This window comes from Musa acuminata, chromosome BXJ3-8, assembly GCF_036884655.1.
Source record: "Musa acuminata AAA Group cultivar baxijiao chromosome BXJ3-8, Cavendish_Baxijiao_AAA, whole genome shotgun sequence".
NCBI lineage: Eukaryota > Viridiplantae > Streptophyta > Magnoliopsida > Zingiberales > Musaceae > Musa > Musa acuminata.
In genome coordinates, this window is record NC_088356.1 from 7,153,085 (window position 1) to 7,173,468 (window position 20,384).

General features: G+C 37.8%; 2 protein-coding genes across 2 annotated transcripts; both read left to right on the forward strand.

Annotated features, from left to right (window-relative positions):
* Positions 1–495: 495 nt before the first annotated feature.
* Positions 496–12,495, forward strand: LOC135646190 (autophagy-related protein 18a-like). Its single transcript, XM_065165461.1, has 4 exons — positions 496–1,639; positions 8,491–8,692; positions 11,866–11,992; positions 12,213–12,495. Exons 1-4 carry the CDS (start codon positions 668–670, stop codon positions 12,298–12,300), a joined length of 1,389 nt encoding a protein of 462 aa, XP_065021533.1. The 5' UTR covers positions 496–667; the 3' UTR covers positions 12,301–12,495.
* Positions 12,496–16,293: 3,798 nt separating this feature from the next.
* LOC135646244 (heavy metal-associated isoprenylated plant protein 35-like) lies at positions 16,294–17,886 on the forward strand. Its single transcript, XM_065165583.1, has 3 exons — positions 16,294–16,548; positions 16,653–16,728; positions 16,812–17,886. The coding sequence occupies exons 1-3, from the start codon at positions 16,363–16,365 to the stop codon at positions 17,630–17,632; spliced, it is 1,083 nt and encodes a 360-aa protein (XP_065021655.1). The 5' UTR covers positions 16,294–16,362; the 3' UTR covers positions 17,633–17,886.
* The last annotated feature ends 2,498 nt before the right edge of the window (positions 17,887–20,384 follow it).

Sequence of the window (20,384 nt, forward strand, 5' to 3'; positions counted from 1 at the left end):
ATCCCATTTTGATTAGATTTGGTGGTTTGATATCGCTTTAAATTTGTAAATGAAGATTGTATCATATACGCACAACAACTATAATCTAATTTTATTTGATAAAAATATACTTCGGTTACTCAATCTTAATTTGATCTTATAATAAATATATATATTTCTAATTAGCGTGGTTTGATATATTCCAAGCATTAATATGTAATAATTACATATATGATACTACTATGAAGTGTTAACAATTGTGGAAATTTTGTCTAGATGATATCACTAATAAGTATCAATTAAACACCTCAAACTATAAATAAATACATTATCAAATAAGTAAGTAAATGAAAATATTTCAGGTCTCACTCACATGAAGAAATAAGAAATATAAAATGACGTTGTATTGACGGTGTCAAAGGTGGGCCCCCTCATAATCCGCCACGACGACTCGAAGAATGTGGTGTGCTGTCGCTCACGGCGAGCACAATTATTTGTGCTCGCCAATCCGATCCCCACAGACGGAACGAAAGTAACCTCATCTTGTTCTTATATTGTGCACCTTGTGGCATAACCGTAATTTAACAACGAATCCGTGTTGTCTTCTACGGCGAGTCCTCGCCGCCTCCCCTCTTCTCCCCGCCCGCCTTCCTTTTCATCTCGCTTCTACTCGTCCCCTTCTCCATCCATGGCTTCCATCTCGATCCCTCCATCGCCTTCCTCCCCCTCCTCTTCTTCTTCTTCGCTTTCTCCTCTCCCGTGGACGAATCCAGACCCTGACTCTGATTCTTCGTTTGCCCCCCCTCTCGTGGAGGATTCCCGGCCCTCGCCGCCTCGGTCTATCGTTCCGAGGGAGGAGGAGGAGCCCGTCGAACCCGAGTCCTGCGGCGAAGTTGCGCCTTCCGTCGATTTACCCTCCTCCGAGACCTCGTACTCTTCCCACGAGTCGGCTCTCCCGGCAGACCTTCCGCCGCTCCTACCCGTCAGCTCCTCGTCGTCGCCGCCGAAGGTGGAGGCCGACTCGGTGGCGCCGTCGCTGCTCCATCTTTCCTTCAACCAGGACGACGGCTGCTTCGCCGCTGGCACCGATAGGGGTTTCCGGATCTACAACTGTGACCCCTTTCGGGAAATATTTCGCCGGGACTTCGACGGCGGTGGCGTCGGCGTTGTCGAGATGCTGTTCAGGTGTAACATCCTCGCGCTCGTCGGAGGCGGGACTAGCCCGTATTATCCGCCCAATAAGGTTATGATTTGGGATGATCACCAGAGCCGGTGCATTGGGGAGCTGTCGTTTCGGTCGGATGTCCGCGCTGTCCGGCTCCGTAGAGACAGGATCATCGTGGTGCTCGACCATAAAATATTCGTGTACAATTTTGCGGACCTCAAATTGGTGCATCAGATTGAGACTGTGCCCAATCCTAAGGGTTTATGCGCTGTTTCACAGCAGCAGGGGTCGCTTGTGCTCGTCTGCCCCGGTGGTCAGAAGGGCCAGGTCAGGGTGGAGCACTATGGGGCGAGGTCGACAAAGTTCATAATGGCACATGATTCAAGGATTGCTTGCTTCGCACTTTCTCAGGATGGACGGTTGATTGCAACTGCAAGCTCCAAGGGCACACTGATTAGGATATTCAGTACAGTCGATGGAATGCTCCTTCAAGAAGTAAGACCTCGCATTGGATCAAACTTACCATGGATATCAATTTTTTCTTTTTCTATTGTTTAATATCATGCACTATGCCATTGTTCAATCAGTAATTTTGAAACATAAAATTGTCTACATTTTTGTAGGAAACAATTGTTCATACGTGAAATTCCGCATACTGCATAGTTTTTTCTATAAGTTATAACATAATTGAAATTCATAAAGTTATCTTAATTGTATTTACTGAACTTTAAAGTTGATGCTCAACTCGATTGTTCTGTTAAGTTCAAACAAACAGGTAGCACATAACCTGCAAAATCAAATCCATGGAGTTGTTTCAAATAGGAATATTTGGAAATGTCTTATTCCAACAATTATGGCATCAATTAATAGAATAATCTTTTTATGTTGGTTACATGTTGAGATTCAAATGCAAAAGCCTAGTAACCAAATTATGCTCTTAATTCTCGACTGTAACATGCCGCTTTGTTATTCCTTATAATAGTAAAAATTTGTGTCATCATATATTTTGCTTTGAGCGAAGATTTTAATTTATGCTCATTGATCTACATGGCTATATGTCTGGTCAACCTATATTCTTAGAGCAGGCTATATAATTTTGAAAGAAAATATTGATCTCGGGTCTAGAAGCTTTGTTCTAGATCATTTGAATCTATTAGCATCTTATACATCAGATTACTTATTTGTAGGCCATGAAATTCTATATTAATTGATTAAGCGAATAATATAGTTCCAAGCTTAAGTCCAAGGTAGATTGCCACATCACAACTTAGTGGTATAGAGTCAACATGTGTAAGAAACTATAATAGATATTGCTGGCAGCAAAATAGGTATCATGTTATCTTTCCTTTTCCTTTTCTTTCTCGTTGATATTTGCATATAGGAATTTCCTATTTCATTTCTTTTGTTGTATTTCCATTTCCACTACTCTCCTGCACCTTTTGTTTCTTTTACTGCTGATTGATATCTACTGCTATTTATTGGTTATCTTTCTCTTTCTCTCTTATGTATCTTTTATTATTATGGAATTTTGTATTCTGTATATTTATTTTTTTTATTATGCCCATACTGCTTTCTTTTCCTTTAATACTGTTGCTAAAATGATTTCTACCAGTTCCATCATCTTTTTCCCCTGATTCCTTCCACTATATCATAATTTGCTGCTATTGCTAATTGCTATTCTGTCACTGGTACTTAAGTGCTTAAAATATTCTTTTCCATTACTGTTATTTTTTTTCCACATTACTGTTATTTTTCAAGTTAGCATGTATTATCACTTCCTTTTCTTTGTCGTGTACCATCAGTATCACTTTCCCCTTTTCCTTTGTTTAGTTACTAGTAACTTATATTAGATTCTTTTGATTTGCTTTATTCTTTTTCTTCTTGTGCTATCGTAGCAAGTGAACTATTTCTCTTTCAAGTAATTCATTTTGTAGTTGAGAATCGGAAAATCCTGCTTCTTTTGATTTTACTTTTTAGCTTTCTTAATATGTTGCCAAGCCATATTATGCAACTTTGTTTAACTGAGGAAAATCTATTAGGATTATGTTTTGTTGTCAATTAGTTTAACCTCTCATTTGGTTTTTTGTTTTCACAACTATATGCTTGTCTCAAGAATTTGCGATAATATCTTCTATTTTTTAGGTTTTTTATGGTAGCTACTTATATGTATGATTTTTTTTGTTTTTTCAAGTGAACTTCCTAAACTGTTAGACTGTCCTCATAAATGCTTGGGAACCTCTTAGGCAAGTATAGAATTTCCCACTTATTGATTACCTAGCTGGCTCGACAGCATTGCAAATTATCGTCATGATAGTCTTTCATCCCATCTAATTGCAACATCATAGCAAAGATATGCAAATGATTAATTAAACTTTAATCAGTATGAGAATAACACGAACTAGGGCGTGAAATGATGTGAGATTTAGAAAACCAAGATATAGAAGATAACTGTTGCCCCAAAACCACTGATAATAGATTGTTAACTCAATTTAGCTATCTTGATCTTATTCCTGTAGTTAGAGGATAATTGTAGATAACTATGACCAATTTTACATTGTGGTGCTAATATTGCTTTGAAGATATTTTAATCAATCAGTCCTGGTTGAGGTTGATCCAGCTTTGAGAAAATAAATTCAAGTCCTTAATTTTTACCTGGTTGTCGAGTCTACTGACTGACTGGATGGGCTAGCTCACGCATTTGAGCCCTTAGTTCTAAACAATCATAGGATTATTTAATGAGGTACATTCATGTATTGAAAAAGGCAGCAAAGTTTGCACAATTTTTCCTTGATTTATTTTTCATCTTCCAATGCTTATATTGCTTTTAGATTTGTCTGAAGTTTTGTTTTCAGGAAAAATGATAATTTATTTAACCAACGCCATGACAAATCTAAATCACATTCAATAGTTTATCAGTCAGTAAATTGTTTAAGTTATTTGTGTATTGAGCAGTTTTTTATAGGTGAGGGGTGTTCTTATCTCGACCAGATTGTAACAAGAGAATCACTATTGACCACAGACCATGGCCTGGCTTCAAGTGTTGGTTTCTTTAAGTGTCATACCTCAATCCTAGTTGGCATGTTAACTTCTTTTGGTGGATAGGAGAAAATGAGCACGACAATAATATGATTGTACAACATATTAAGTTGGTCTATCAAAGGAAACTATGAGTTCTGAGGAAATTATGGACATGCCTAAGCTGTTTTGACGCAGAAGTTTTAAGGGCGAAAGAGTCTTGGCATGGGATGGTAATGGAAATCAAAGTTGAAGTAGGGGGTGAAAATCAAGTTCTCATTTTTTTATGTTTCAGTTCAACCAAAATTATTTGGTTTTTACCAAAAAAAAAATTGTAAATTTTAGCGCATGCAAATTGTTAATGTTACGTACATTAACCCTCCAGACCCCGTATTGACAAGAGCCTTGTGCACTAGATACACCTCTTAGTGCATGTAAATTGTTGGTGTTACTATCCTTTTCTTCTTATATAAAGATTTATATTACTCCAAATTCTGAACATATATGTCATTATTTAAAAATCTAGCAAAGTTTTGATGTTGTCGAGATAAGAATGTTGAGATAGATGTGTAGAATTACTAGGAAAGATAGGAAAAAAATTCTTGTATTTGTGAACAACTATGTATCGTTTTGATAGAGGATAAGATAAGATAAAATCATTTAAGATGGTATGGACATATGATTAGGAGACCTATAGATACGATAGTTAGAAGAGGTGAAATAATTAATATTAACGATACGAGGAGAGGTAGAGAAAGACCTAAAAAGACTTTAATAAAAATTATAAATTAAGTATTCTGAATTTAAATAAACATATAACTTTTTACATATCTCAATAGCGACAAAAGATCCATGTAGTCGACCTCAAATAGTTGGGACTTGCGGCTTTGTTGTTGTTGTTGTTTAAAAATCTAACAATTTTACTTGGTTTGGAACTATAATGACTTTTTCTTTTTACGCCTTCTTATTATAGTTTGTTGCTTGGTTGAACTGGTTGAACTTAATCTAGGTTTATATAGTGTAACACCATGTTCTTCCTATTTGCTTCACTCAACCAAGCCAACCTTAAGAGGTATATTTTTTTATTCTAACAAAGTAACTGTATCCATAATTATGATTACTGTCCATGTCTTTATGCGTTTGTAATCAAGCCAAGCCAAGTTGAGCTTTAGCTAGAGTCTCGACTAGTTTCAATAGGTAGCTCGAGCTCTGTTCAAATCTTGAGTTGAGCTTGAAAATGATGTTCAAGCTTGACGTGGCTTATACTCGGACAGCTTAAGCTAATCTCAAGCTTTGTATAAGCTCAGTTCCTTAATGACTTGTTTATCTTGTTAATGAGCATGGCTTGAGCTCAAGTTTGTATGTGAAATGAGTCAGCCCAGACTTAAATTCAAGTTGCTAAGAAAAATCTGGCTATTATTTCATTTTCAGTACAAGTTAACTAATTTAGTTTCTGTAAGTTCCATCACTTTTTTATGAAAAACAAACACATATCCAAAAAGAGAACAAAAAATATCAACAACATTTTATAGACTTCAAATTCGTATAATCCATGGTCCATCATAATATAAAACAATGAAAAATTGTGTATTGTTGTTGAACTGACCTCAAGCTGAAATTGGTAATGAGAAGGTTTTAAAATCTAGCTATTATTTCAATAAAAAGTTAAGAATTTAGTTGGCATAACTTCCAACACTATTTATGAAAAGTAAATACAAATAAAAAATAAAACAAACAAAAAATAATAACAACAACAATGTTAGATATTTTCAATATACATTCAAACTGTAAGTGCATATGATGTATAGTCTATAAAAATACAAAATCATGATTAATTGTGTATTGTCGTTGATCCATCCTTTTCAATTCCAAAGAAATATATATCTGTAATTTACTAAATATTAATTGATTTCTCATTTTTAATTATTGATGCAACAATTCATAAAAATAAATATGAGTCTAATTCGCACATACATTTGTTTTTTCAGTTTTACAATAATTGAAGTCATTGATTATGACATATGTCATAATACATGGCTTATCATTAGTTTATAAACTTATTCATGAGTTTGTAAAATATTATAATGACAACTCATTGGATATACTATTTGTGAACTCATAGACATGCTTTTTTACTCATGAGAACTTATAAACTAAGGTTTGTCTTACCGTTCCAAACCAACGTGTCGGCTGGTCGACACGTACCGGTGTGTTGAGTGTTGGCATGTCAGGGAATGCTAACGACACAAAAAAGGGCAAAAAAATACTTGAAAAATAAAACAAACTTAGATTAGGGTTTTTAAGTTGGAAATAAATATAAATTTAGTATAATTTCAGCAAAAATATTCTAAGTTACAAAAGAATAGTGGCACATCTTTTTCAAGCTTTGATGAATAGCTTTGTAGCACATTCTGGAACGTCCTTTCGTTGATATTGAATTATTTGGAAAGAAATAATTTAAATTGTTAGATTTTGAGTTAGATTTTATTATTCAAATGAATGAAATAATAAATGGATCGATTGATGGATATACCTCGTTCTACCACAAAAAAGAACAACATGACTCTATGAGCAATGGATTGGGGTCCTCGACCCTATGTATTCATTTGTATATCAATATGATATGTTTGACTGACCTAATCCTGAAATTAATCATACGACATAGTATACTGATACACTGTATGTCATTGGTGCATCAATATGGTGATGATCGTAGTCTAATCGTCATGAACCACACATGTCCGAGGTAACTCCTGAGGTAAGTACGGTTGTGGCATGCATTGGTATAGAGGTTGGAGAATACTGGAACTTCTACTTTTGCCACTGATCTATTGCTTCGTATCATAAGATCGATCACTGTACTATTGATCGGAGAAAAGTGACCAACTATCACCGTACTATTATTGGCCGTAAGATTCTCCATAATACGATTAGCCTCCCAAATTTAATCCAATCCATAAATCGTAACTTTGTTCAGTTTAAGAGAATGCGAATGTGAGAGAACGAGAGAAAGATATGAGGAAGAAAGAGATTGAGAGAGTAGAAGAGTTTAAGTGAAAGGGGAGTGAATGAGGGAGTAGAAAGGGTTTAAAAACCCTTAAATCTAGTTCAAACGATCAAATGAACTGTTTGAATTCAATAAATCCCAACCCTTCATTGGTAACATTCGAAATACAGATCGGTAACTATCAGATTTCGATTGTTTGGCTTGGTACAAACCCTGTATTGCCCGATACGTGGTCCCTTATTATGGACTGCTCGGTACAGGGAGGTCCGCGTGTCGATCCACTGTAGAATTGGTATGTATCGCCTATACTGCCCAATACAGCTCGACACGACGAACCTTGCTATGAACAAATTTGTTTATGAATGAGTTTGTTCATGGGTTTATTCATGCAAGGTTCGTCTTACAAATCTGTATCGGTGTACCAACCAGCTGTCTATATGGTATGTACCGAGCTGTACTGAGTCGTACCAAGCGTACCAACACATGGTACATGGAGGCATATCGTTGTACCACCCATACCGGTCCCTTGTCGGACCGATATGTATCGCTCATGTCGAGTGGTATGTTGCAGTACGACGAACCTTGTATTCATGAGCTTACTGATGGGCGCTTATTAACAAATCAAATTGCGAGCCTAACAAGCTGTATTTTCCATGTTCATGCTTGTCTCATTTAAAAATTTAGCTTTGGAATGGGGTTTGGACTTGTTTCATTTAAGTTGGAAAATAACTTGGGTGAGCATTTAACGAGCCAAACATCAACTTAGTTGCATACCGCTTGACTCATCTGTGGCCTTATGTCTTATTCTCTTAGAAGAGATTTGTTATTTGTTCATGTACTGTGACTCAGAGCATCAACTATTTGAGTAGAATAGAAAATTAATGGATTGGAGATGCCAGGGCAGTAACATCAATTGTACTTGGGCATTAGTAACATGGATTACCACGATAGGTGGTGAGTTGCATATGCCATGCAATCACTCAAGTGGTGGATCCTTCTTTTTCTTGTTTACTCTCTTTTCCCACATTTATTTTTTATCGATTTTTCTTCGATTCAGTTGCAGCTTTAGGTTTGGTGCACAATATCATTTTTGTCTGGTGAACTGCTAGTATCTTTTTACTGTAGCTTAACATTTCCCCCTTTTTTGTTGTGTAATATTTGACAAACTTGAACTTTTATGGTTGACCCGGACGAATTGCAAATTGTAGCAAGTGGCTCTTACAGAGCTCTCATACCATTTCTATGCATTCATATTTGCTAATGTGTGTTTTTCTACTTCATTTCACTGGTTTTTGAATGTTCTTAATTCTTCCTGGTGAAATAGGTTAGAAGAGGTGCTGATAGAGCAGAGATATATAGCTTGGCTTTCTCTGCTAACTTGCAGTGGCTAGCAGTCTCTAGCGACAAAGGAACTGTTCATGTATTCAGCCTGAAGATTAATTTAGGATCGACAGCACATGACAAGCCTCGCCCTGCATCAGATCCAAATGTGCCAACTACAAGTTCACATCTTTCTTTCATCAAAGGTGAGCTTGATTATTTGCAAAAATGCATGTACTAGATAGCAGATCAATTAAAAGTGTATATTATTATTGTAGTTGGTGTCTCTTTTCAACAGGAAGAGCTCCATCTTTCAAATAATGGGATAGGTGTTTCCTTATGTTTGAAATAATAATGCTTATATAAATGGTTTTATAATTAAGATAACAAAGTGAGTAGTATGATCAATTTACTAGAAAATTCAATGATGGTTTTAAAGACTCTTTTTGGAAGAACTGGATTGCAAATTAGAAATATTACAAATTACAAATTTCTGTGTATTCTGGATAGTGTATCCTTATTACCCATTCTTAGTATGATTCATTCAAGTGATTCTCCTGGTGTCTTCCTTCCATAGCAACCTATTGTTCACAAGAGTTTAGAACTTCAATTATGTAGATGCTTTTGGAGGCCACAACCACACATTGCCAATAACTTATCCAAGTAACGAAAGCTTCCAGCAATTTGAAGTTTGAATCAAGGTATGCAATTTCGAATAATACCGCTCGGTACGGGTACACGGACCGCCCATTACCGGGCGAAACAAAAAAAATATAAACAATTTTATATATATATATATATATAATAACAGGAGACGTCGTGTCACCTTTTTCGACGACGTCGCCTTATATATATATATATATATATATATATATATATATATATATATATATAAACGAGGCAACATCGCGTTGCCTCGGCGACGTCGCCCCACGTGGGAGAAGGAAAAGGCGACGTCGCCTTTAATATATATATATATATATATATATATATATATATATATATACAGTTTCGTACAGTACCGAGCGAACATCGAAACTCCGGTACAGTACGAAATTGCATATCTTGGTTTGAACTACTCATTCCATTACCACAAGTTCTGCTTGTTATAGATTAGTTATTATGCTGCATTAGAATGGATTAAATCACTTCTAAATAGCACATGCCTACCCTTGTTACTGCATAAAACTACTACTTTATGAATAAATTTTAACTCAAGATGCTGACCGATGAACTGATCACTGATAAAAGAAATATTAGTTCGAAGAAAGTTCTTTGCTCTTCACCAGGATCCTGAATAGCGTTTCTTTTCTTGACCATTAATGTTTTTTTATTGGTTTCTGTGGTAAATCGTGGTTCAGCTAGTTGTCAACTTTCTCGCTTCTCCTGGTGGCATGGTTCCAAACTGTTGGCCCAGTGGCTTGCAATATGATGAGATGGAAGAGAAATAGAAAGAAGAGGAGAGAGAGATGAAAGTTTTATTTATTTCAGAGAGACGAGTTATGAATCATGCTGATACTTGGAGACATCATATCTTTAGGAAACAACAAAAACGGGACAAGAGTTATGAAAGATGCTGATACTTGAATATGTCATATCTTGAAATAACAAGCGATATTGTGTGGATTAAGCGATATATATTTAGTTAAGCTTATTATTTTATGATATTACCATGTTAGAATATGGAGTCATATATCATGATGGGTTTTAATGAGTAATTAATTAGCATCCCCAACTTATTTATCATAATTATTTTCTAAAACAAAGTACTTTTTAAGAATTTAGAGTAGGTAGCAATAGCTTATCTTAAATGGTTGTCATTGTAGTTTCATTAATTATAATTTAATGCTTAAGATAAATGACAGAAAACAACCTATCTTATTGTACATTCATTTTATCTGTAATAAAATATCAACATTCAAGAAAAATAAATTTCCCATTGGAACGTCCCCCAAGTAGCCACCAAGTTTTTTCTATCCAATCTTATGCCCAACATGTTATGAACATCCAGCAAATATTGTGTCAGACATATCTGATATGGATACAATAAGTAATTGAGTATCTGTGTTATTAAAATGAGGTTGACTTCAAATAGTTGAGACTTTATGGTTTTGTTGTTGTTGTTTCAGTAAAAAGACATATTGGGATGAATAACTACACCATGTGGGATAATTTGGATTTAGCTAAGGCATTATGAGCAGTCCACTGCATTTGAGACATTTGATTAGGATGTGACACTAAAGAAAGATAAAACAGATGAAAAGTTAGCAGTAGGAGGCGGATGATAATGGGACATATTGGTGCATAGCTAAATTTGGAAACCTAGAGCAGAGGTACAGTACCACTCACGGCAAACTTGCTCTTTTAAAGGTAGATCTAGTGGTGTTCAGTTGAGATGTCAGAAGTCTCTAATTGAGTGGTTGATGGTTGCAACTAACCCAAGTGTTATCCGGGTAAATGTGGTTCTATCTCACTGGATTGACAAGTGGATTTCTTCATCCTTTGAGTTGTTGAGCCTAGGTCCAAAATCATATGGCAATTTGTGCTCTAGCACTGTGAGATGTTACTCTTGCTTCTATAGTGCTTTAGCACTTTTCAAGCACTCACACTTTGCCCAGAAACTAGTCTAATTAGTTTTGTGCTAACATCCCTTTTATGAGTTAAAGAGTTCGAATCATTAGTAGTCAACAACATCTACATCAAGTGATTTGTCGACTCCCAGAAAATTCTGTAACTTCACATCCTGCTGTTTGGTTTTGCTATCATTTCCGCCATCTTCTTATAATTATTTGCAACTTTTTCTTCAAATTTGTTCTTGAATCTAGATTACCTGCCAAACCATAATTGCCTGCTGCTGGTAGTCTTAGCTCTCTTGATTGTCAGTTATGCAGAGGTGGGAAATGCTAAGCTCTAAATAAGTGCCTGGCAGGTGAATGAAGATGAAATGCTAAGCAAAGTGGTAAAATATTGCCATTTGGTTGGGTTATAACCATTATCAAGGTGCTATCTACCTAGGATTTGGCATAATAGATGAGTACCATTTAGATCATTCAGATACTGGGTTCTGATCTCTCCTTTATGATGCACCTAATCCTCGACACTCTCGACCTTTCAGATTAAGTGCTCTTAACTATTGTATATAACTCGTATGAGTGTTGTTATGGAACTCTCCTGGCTGGAAAATAACAAGATCTACTTATACCAAAATGGATAACTAGTGTTGATTTGGATCTATTGAACCTGGTGTTGTGCTTTGAGGAGTCGAGGAAAAAAATATTCTGGTTGCTTAATGCTATAGTTTGCACTGTTTCAACTAATGCTGCTTCACAAAAGTTAGTGAAATGTTTTATGTTCCCTGAATCTGTTCCCTTGTTTTCAGGTGTGCTGCCAAAATATTTCAACTCTGAATGGTCAGTCGCACAATTTCGATTGCACGAAAATATACAATACATTGTTGCATTTGGCCACCAGAAGAATACTGTCGTCATTCTTGGTATGGATGGGAGGTATGTTGGTTCAATTTTTCACGTAAACATTTTGTATTTATGTATGTATATAGCTTACAGCTGGTCTGGAGATTATTTCCACCTTTCAGAATGCATTTTGTATAGCAAAACACTGAGGAGAGTGAAGCAGCGATAGATGGATCCACAGGGTTTTTCTTGTTTTCCTTTGATTTATACCCTTTAATTATTGATCTGGTTATCCCTTGGGTTGTGCTTGCAGTTTCTTTAGATGCCAGTTCGATCCTGTGGCAGGTGGGGAGATGACGCAATTGGAATGCTACAATTTCTTAAAGTCAGAAACTTCTTAGCTGCATATACAACTTACCTCGAAGGGTTCGGTTCTCTAACTTTTGTTGCTAAATTCCTTTTCTCTTGTTGTGAGAAGGAATAATCTGTATATATATTTATATAAGAAAGCATTGGTGTATAAATTGGTTTCCCTCTAGTAAATAACTTTATGTTAATACCAGACTGTGATAACGATACTCGTGTTTGCCGATCAAGATGATGTTGTTCCTCAAATACTTTCAATTGTTTGTTCTTTTTCATTTTTTGTTTAGCTTTGCCTAAATGTTTATGGACATGAAGTATTCCCTTTCCAAACTATGCTACTAAGTTTTTGGGTGTTAAAACTGCTAGCAGATTCAGCGACTGTCTTATTTTCCTCACTCTCGTGCAGTGAGGATTTGAATGTCAATTTACATAGCTTTACCTTTGTATATTTATAATTTATTATTGTTATTCTTAATCATTTGTCGAAAGATTTTTGTGTGCTTTTCAAGAATTCGATCGGTGGATCGAATTGGATCTCTTATTTTTTCAAGAATTTTCACATGAACATTGGTTTATATCTATTTCTTGATCGCATAAATCATATTTTAATTTTATTTTATTTTTGGTCAAATTTATGATCAGTCAACAAATCCAATGGTTCAATCGAATGACCTGAGACTCGATAGTATGATCTATGTGTGATCCGATTTGATTGATTTATAGTATCTATGTTTGATCCGATTCGATTAATTGTGCTTTATAAGAAAAATCACACGGAAGCTCATTTGGGCCTCCCTGCAGTCTGCCAGCCAGGATACAGGTAGCTGAGGTGGGAGTTGGACTTCGAGGGACTATTCCGGCGGTAACACGTGGCACTCATCTCATCCCTGTCCTATTCAATTAGCCTCCAATTACGTCTTGACACGTGCAGCATTGTCGCTTTATTAGATCGTCTTCCCCACCGACTCTTCTGTCTCTCTGAGTGATTCAAATTCAATTCAATTAAGATCATATTCTGGGGTTATAATTCTACCACATTTGTTCTTATCCCTCCGCTTCCATCTCGTGTTTCGACATATGCCGGATTAGATTTCACTGGATTGTTGTTTACAGTAAGCCCACTGTTTGTGAGGATGCACTCTCCTAGACTTGGATTATTGTGCTTCAATAGCAGTGATGTAGCTCATCCTAGACTTTGAGTGAGATCGACATACCATTTGGATTGTTGTGGAAGTCAAGTCCCTCTCCACGGTGAGACAAGCGGGTCCAAATGATGTGCTGGTGCTAACGTGTTCATGATGTGGATCCTTGACGCCCACATTCCATGAAAAGGAAAGATGCGTGCCGGAGAGCTCTCGTTGGTGGCTACCGATGAGTAACATCACTTCCACGTCGATGCCAGCAGACGAAACCGTGTCTCGTCGACATTTCCATGCCTATAAGGTGCTTGTGAAAATTACGCACATTTACTTTCTTCCGTGCTGCTTGTTCCAAGAGACATGTATGCTTATTATTCTTGCCATTCCTCTCTTTTTCACTTTGCTTCTTTAGCTTTTCATTGTGCGAGTTCTTTCCCTTTTGGACAGCTAAAGGAACAGGCTTGGGCAACAAGAACTGATCTTTTTGGATATCTGGAGAAAACTAGTAATGTTTCATAACCATGGATGTGGGTTCATCCATTTGTTTGGAAGGTCAAACTTGTTGTTTTCTGACACATAAGACATGCTTATTTCCCCTACCACACTTCACTTTTCTTTGTTCTCTTTAGCTTTTCATTGTGTGAGTTCTCCTTTTCAATGGTCAGAAAGGAACAGGCCTGGAGAAAACTTCTTATGCTGAATAATTGTCACTGGAATCATTTGTTTGATTGGAAGGCCAAACAGTCAAAAATCCTCTTTAAAACTCCCATTTAATTGCTATCTAATCACCTTGCTGTCACTACTCTTTCTTGGTCCCTTTCAAAGCATGCAATGAATTTGGTCTTTTGGAATCACAGTAAAGAGTTGAACTTGAAGGCACACACTGGAGGGAGTCAAGCAACTCCATCTCCATGAATCCAACCAACATTACTTTTGTTGAGTGCCATCGTGTGTGGCATAGTAGCTTTTTGTGTTTCTTTTGGTTTCCGAAACTAGGTAAAGTTGAGCATCACTGAAGGGCCATTTCAGCATCACATAGTTTTGCTTTCTTCTTTTTGCTGGAGTCCAGTCGATGTCCTTTTTTGAAGTAGGCGAGGTTGAGCTCCATTTGTCATCACTTCAGTCTTCTTCTTTTTCCTGAAGTCCAGTTGATGCCATTTTTTGAAGTAGGTGAAGTTGAGCTCCATTTGCCATCACTTCATATCCTTTCAGTTCTCCTTCAAAAGCCTACTTCAACATCAACCATGGAGTAACAATTCCAAACCCCCAGGACACTTGTATTAGCTATACATGACACTGGACCACTACTGCTTCAACATCTTCTTCTGCTGCCAGTCCCCTTCTCTCTCTCTCTCTCACAGACACATCAAAATAAGTGGAGTCAATTCTCAAGTTATGTCCTGAGATCATCTGTGATTAACATGAGTGGAAAATTTCAATTTACCAGTGAGCACCAGTATGATTAGACTCAACAGTTCAGCTTTGATGTCAGAACATTGAACATTCCACCTCCAAATACATAAAATGTGTTCTTTCAGCTGCAACTAAGAAAAAAATCCACCCAGCTCTTGCTGTTTCCTTTCCTCCTCTCTTTTGCTTTTGCCAGAGCAATTACTGCAGATCAAAAGGCTTTTGGCTACAGTAAGGGAAGAGAAAAAGCTCTTTCCTTGCTTTTTGGTGTTAAAGAGTTGTTGAGGTTAAGGCTGATACCACCCACTGAGTGAAGGACTGGTTGTGGAACAGTGAAAGCCTGGAGATTCTCTGGCTTATATCTCAAAGTACGTTTTAGCCCTGTCTGAAACAGCCTGGAAAATATAAGGCATGCAATGATGCCACAAAGACTTGACTTGTCATCCAGTACAGTAGTATCATTTGACAGGGGAAAAAAAATCTTGTGACACTAATGAGTAATCAGTGCCTATTACTCATTAATGTTTTCTGGTTTTTGCTAAACACATGCCCATCTGATTCAAGATAAATCATGAGGAGATTTAGGATATAAAAGGCTGAGTCCTTAAAAGCACACTATGCATGCTCTTGTTAGTGTCCCTGTATGCTTAGAAGTCTTATTTCATTGTGGATAGGGAAGGAGGACTGATTAGATTCTTTTGTCTGTTGCTATTGCTCATTAATATTTGGTGTTTTTGCTAAACATTCTTTTCAAGGACTGATTTGAAATGAAATCATCAATATGTCTGTGATTAGAAACAATTGTATGGTAATTATGTGCCTTGTGATATTCTTCTTCATAATGAAGTGTCTTTTTGCAGCATTTATGTTTCTCCTGATTGAACAAATGTTGTCAATTATTGTAAAGAAAATAGATCACCAACCAATATTGTAAAGAAAATTTGTACTATATTCTTCAAACAATTGGATTATGTCACATCAATTAACTTTATTTATAGTGTTCATCAATTAACTGTATTTACAGTGTTATATTATAAGAATGGAGAGGAGAAGAGGGAGAGATGGTGGATGAATTGGTTCTCATGAGTTGGGGATTGTTAAGAATATAAATGAATAGATCTTGTCTCATTTATAGATAGTTATGACATAATCTGCTCATTTATATTCTTATTAGAGAGATCTTAGATAGTTGCAAAACTAATTGAAGAAAATTCATTTAGGATCCATAATATGCCTAAGAAGATGAAACACATAACTTGAAGTGGCTTTTAGAACCTTAAATCTCAAGAAAATGTCATTTCAGACCCCTCATAGTCCTGATGGGTGGACAATCCACATCTCAACATCACCCACAGGTACTCAAACCAATGCCTTCATCATCATCCTTCAAATACCTCTCTTCCACTCACCAACCGTTCTATCAACAGTCCACACCTCTCTCTCTCTCTCTCTCTCTCTCTCTCTTCATAGCTGGACTGTGTCCACCAAAAGAGAACTCATCCCAAAGCCACTTAAGCATAACACAATCTTTCTCTCTCATCCCTGTCTATGAGACTCCACATTCCCTTTCCTATTGCCTGCCTATATATCTCCCATCACAAACATCTGCCAACTCCCTTCCGAGTGTTCCTCCTTGGGCTCTATTACCTTTCCACTCTCTGCATCCATCCATCATCACTTGAGGTTTCTGCCATGGCATCGGCAGCGGAACCTTCAGAACCTCTCAATTACAAGGTACTACTAATCTACACTAAATTTCTCTCTGTTTGTCTGAATGATATCATTCTCTTTTGCTTTCAAAACATGATATGCTTAAGTGAAATCCATGGTGGCTTCAGACTTGGGTGTTGAAGGTTTCCATCCACTGTGAAGGATGCAAGAGGAAGGTGAAGAGAATCCTTAAAAGCATTCCAGGTAGCCTAAGAAGAAGATCCAAAGCTCTTTATTAGGCTGCTTCATTCTGCTAGATTAGTCATGTCTGGGGCTCTTCGTTTCAGGTGTTTATGATGTGGAGGTCGATGCGCGGCAGCACAAGGTGACAGTCAAGACCGTGGTGGACGCCGAAACGCTCATCAAGAGGCTGGGGAAGTCCGGGAAGCACGCTGCGCTGTGGCCGGAGAAGAAGCCCGGAAATCAGAGCCCCGGCAATGGCGAAACTACCAAGAAGAAAGAGGACAAAGAATCTTCTGTATCCAAAGAGCCAGCAGAGAGCTCTGAGAAGAAGTCGATCCCATCTGAGAGTAGCTCTGCTTCTACTGCCGCCCCTGCCGAAGCTGAAGCGAAACCCAAACCCCCGACAGAGCCCGCAAAACCCGATTCCAAAACCGAGGAGAGCAACGTAAACGAGCCCCAAACGACCGATGCAACGAAGGTCGACACCTCTGCCCAGACGCCCGAGAAGCCGGCCGCCACGGTAGACGAGAAGGCTTCCGCCGCCGCCGGCGAAATTAGCAGCGATAAAGGCGTCGGCAAGAAGAAAGGCCACAAGGCACAAAAAGAGAACTCCGAGGACGCAGGGAAGGATCCGGATGCCGGCAGCATCAACTCATCACCACCGCGACACGCGTACTCGCACCCGGCGTACCCGCCGCCGCCGGCGTACGTCATGAGCTACAACATGGCACAACCGAGCGCTAGCCAAGCCTACTATGCCTCGCCCGCGCCGCCGGCCTCGCACGGCTACGCCTACATGCCGTTCCCTCCGCCGCCGGAGTTCTACTACGGCTCCATGGACCCGAGCTTGCCGGCACCGGTGCAGCCTGCGCCGCACGACGACATGTTCATCGACGAGAACCCCAACGCGTGCAACATCATGTGAAGTGTTCATGGTATCCTCTCCTTAATCTCTCTGTATATGTATGAGACTGCTTAAATGTAAGAACTTATACTGCAAGTATAAGTGAAAGGCCGTGTGATGATGTTGCTAATGCCTCCTCTTCAGCAGATTTCCAAGTGTTCATCTTCTTCTGTTCTTCACATACTGTGATTGCTTGGTGGAAATCCAAGCGGAAAGGTGATGTCATGTGAGGGTTGCATGAATTATAGATGACAAGAAAGGAATTGGATGTTTCATGTGTCACATTCTCCGAAAGATAATGCAGAAAAAGGAGGACAGGCACTTGAGGTTAAGGATCTAAGTGTGTTCTGAGCTGTGATTCGCTATCTATTGGGTAATCTTATCGCGGTTCGGTAAACGTCGGTTTCGGTTTTGGAATTATCGATTTTGATAATTCGGATTCGATAATGTTTATTATTTTAATTAAAAATTTTAAAATATATAAAAATTATATATAATTAATTTTTATGACAGTTTTAATACTTTCTAATTAAAAATTCTCGATATAAACCATTGATCTTTTATGTCTAAACCGTTATACTTGAAAATCTGCACCGTAAAATTCCAGCCGCATAATTATTTTTTCTGTCTAAATCTCTATAAAATTTTTATGATAGCTTTGACACTTTCTATTTCTATCAGTAGATTTCCCTTTGATTTCATCGAAAAATTCTCAATATAAATTACTGATCTTTTACGTCCAATCTGCCACACTTAAAAATCTAGATTATAAAAAATTTCAGTCGCATATTATTGCCTTAACCCATCTATTTATAATTTTTATTTTTTTATTAGATTTAAATAATTTAAAATTGGAATCGAAATCACCGATTTTAATTTTGTTTAAAATAAAAATCAGAACCGAACCGAACCGAACCGATTCCGATTTGGTTTGAAATAGACGAACCGTGATCACTTTGTGTAAACGTGGCGGGGGAGTATGACCTAATTGGGTCAGATTCAGCAGACGGTACAGAAGACCGGTTTGGAAGAAAGTGTTGCTGGTGGGACTCCGGTGGCCTGTCGTGTTCTCAAGCAATGGCAAAACAGCAGCAGAGTTGGTGGGATGTCGAAGGGCTCCTCTGGAAATGGGGACTACAAGTAGCTGTATTCCTGAGGTATTATTATTATTATTACTTGGAAGGAGACAATCGACAAGCTCAGTGCAGGATTTGGATTGCTGAGTGGAGGATCATGCAGATTGGTGATGACAAAGTCTCTGTTTCTCATATCCAGTTAGAGAGAAGGCTGTAACTCTCGAAGAATTGAAGCTGATGGCCCCAACAAAAATGATGCTTGATGTAGCAGACAATACCATCGGCATCAATAATCTCAACAAGAAGAAAGAAGGTTTTCAGGTAACTCTCAGAAGCCGTTGTCTAAATGCAGACCTCTGATGCTGATTTCATGGTGAGACTTGATTCACTTGGTAGAGGCCTCTCTGTGCTTCTTCTGCAGGCATTGGAATTAATTTACCGGTGCATGGGAGAAGGAACAAGAAGAATCAATTAAAGGAAGAGAGAGGCACACAATCTGCTGTGGGACACAGAGATCATTTGTCGAGGCGATGATAATATTGCTGATTGCTTTTACGAAAAAGAAGAGCTAACGACAAACATCCACGCAGGCAGTGAGAGGGAAATGACATCTTTAGAGAGAGGGATTAAAGGGGCCAAATTTGAAGGACGATTGCTGGGCCAGCATGAGGTTTAATCTAATGCGTTGCATCGATCTGCTTTGGTATCTTAATCGAGAAGCAGCTTCCCAACTCTTTCGTCTTTAAAGCCGCCATGCTTCGTTTTGTTCATCAGAATTGATGAAGAGATCCATTTTTATACACATTATCTGAAAGTTATGATTCTTCTGCTGCATCTCCTGCATGGCTGCTGCTGGTTCTGCGGTGCCGTCGCCGTCGCCGCCGCCGCCATTTCAACATTCCACCATGTGCTGCCAATGGAAAGAGGAGGATTAGCCTGACATATCATGGTGGCAATAGTTGCTGTAAGTTGCCAGATACAAATGAAGCCACAAGTTAGAAAGAACAAAATCCACCCAGATTTTGACTTGAAAAATGGACGATAATGCTTGATCTCATCAGTGAAGCTGTAATTGTTAGTAGCAGAAGGAGCAATGAGAAGTGAAATAAATGAAAGAGTCATCATCATCACCTTCCTTTGAAGTTCATGTATCACAAAGTTCCATGTAAGAAAGAAGAAAATTGAGGGAGATGTTTCTCTTCTGTTTCAGTAATACAAATACATACTGAGAGTGACAGTTGATTACTAGCTTCTACAACCTGCACAAAAAGTGCATGAGAGTCCACAAATAAACTTAAAAAGACATCCAAAGTTCATTTGTGTTCACCTCTTTAGCTTTTGTTGCCTTTGAAACTGATGCTATAAGACATGAAGTTCCAAGACCTACCATAGTGATAGAGTAGCATATCATGAACAATAATGATTCCAAGAACATTGAAGTGGCAGCTGCTACTGCTACTACTGATGTTGTATCAATGAAGTGGTCTCTACTGCTGAATCTGCATCTACTGCTACAGAAGCTGATCAAACTGTTCTACAGAAATATGTAATGATGATCTTACCATTATTCCTGCTGTTGCAAACTCTTGAGTAGTGAAGATACAAGTCCACCTGTTGAGATCAATGAGCCAACAAAATAAATTAAAAACATAAAAAAATAATTAATCTGTATACCTATCATTAAATGTAATGGCAAG

Excerpts from the sequence above, each read along its gene's own strand:
- LOC135646190 (XM_065165461.1), top strand. The coding sequence starts at position 668 with ATGGCTTCCATCTCGATCCCTCCATCGCCTTCCTCCCCCTCCTCTTCT. Across the intron at positions 1,640-8,490 it reads ATGGAATGCTCCTTCAAGAA|GTTAGAAGAGGTGCTGATAG; the intron begins GTAAGACCTCGC and ends CTGGTGAAATAG. Across the intron at positions 11,993-12,212 it reads ATTCTTGGTATGGATGGGAG|TTTCTTTAGATGCCAGTTCG; the intron begins GTATGTTGGTTC and ends TTGTGCTTGCAG.
- LOC135646244 (XM_065165583.1), top strand. The coding sequence starts at position 16,363 with ATGAGACTCCACATTCCCTTTCCTATTGCCTGCCTATATATCTCCCAT. Across the intron at positions 16,549-16,652 it reads CAGAACCTCTCAATTACAAG|ACTTGGGTGTTGAAGGTTTC; the intron begins GTACTACTAATC and ends TGGTGGCTTCAG. Across the intron at positions 16,729-16,811 it reads AATCCTTAAAAGCATTCCAG|GTGTTTATGATGTGGAGGTC; the intron begins GTAGCCTAAGAA and ends TCTTCGTTTCAG.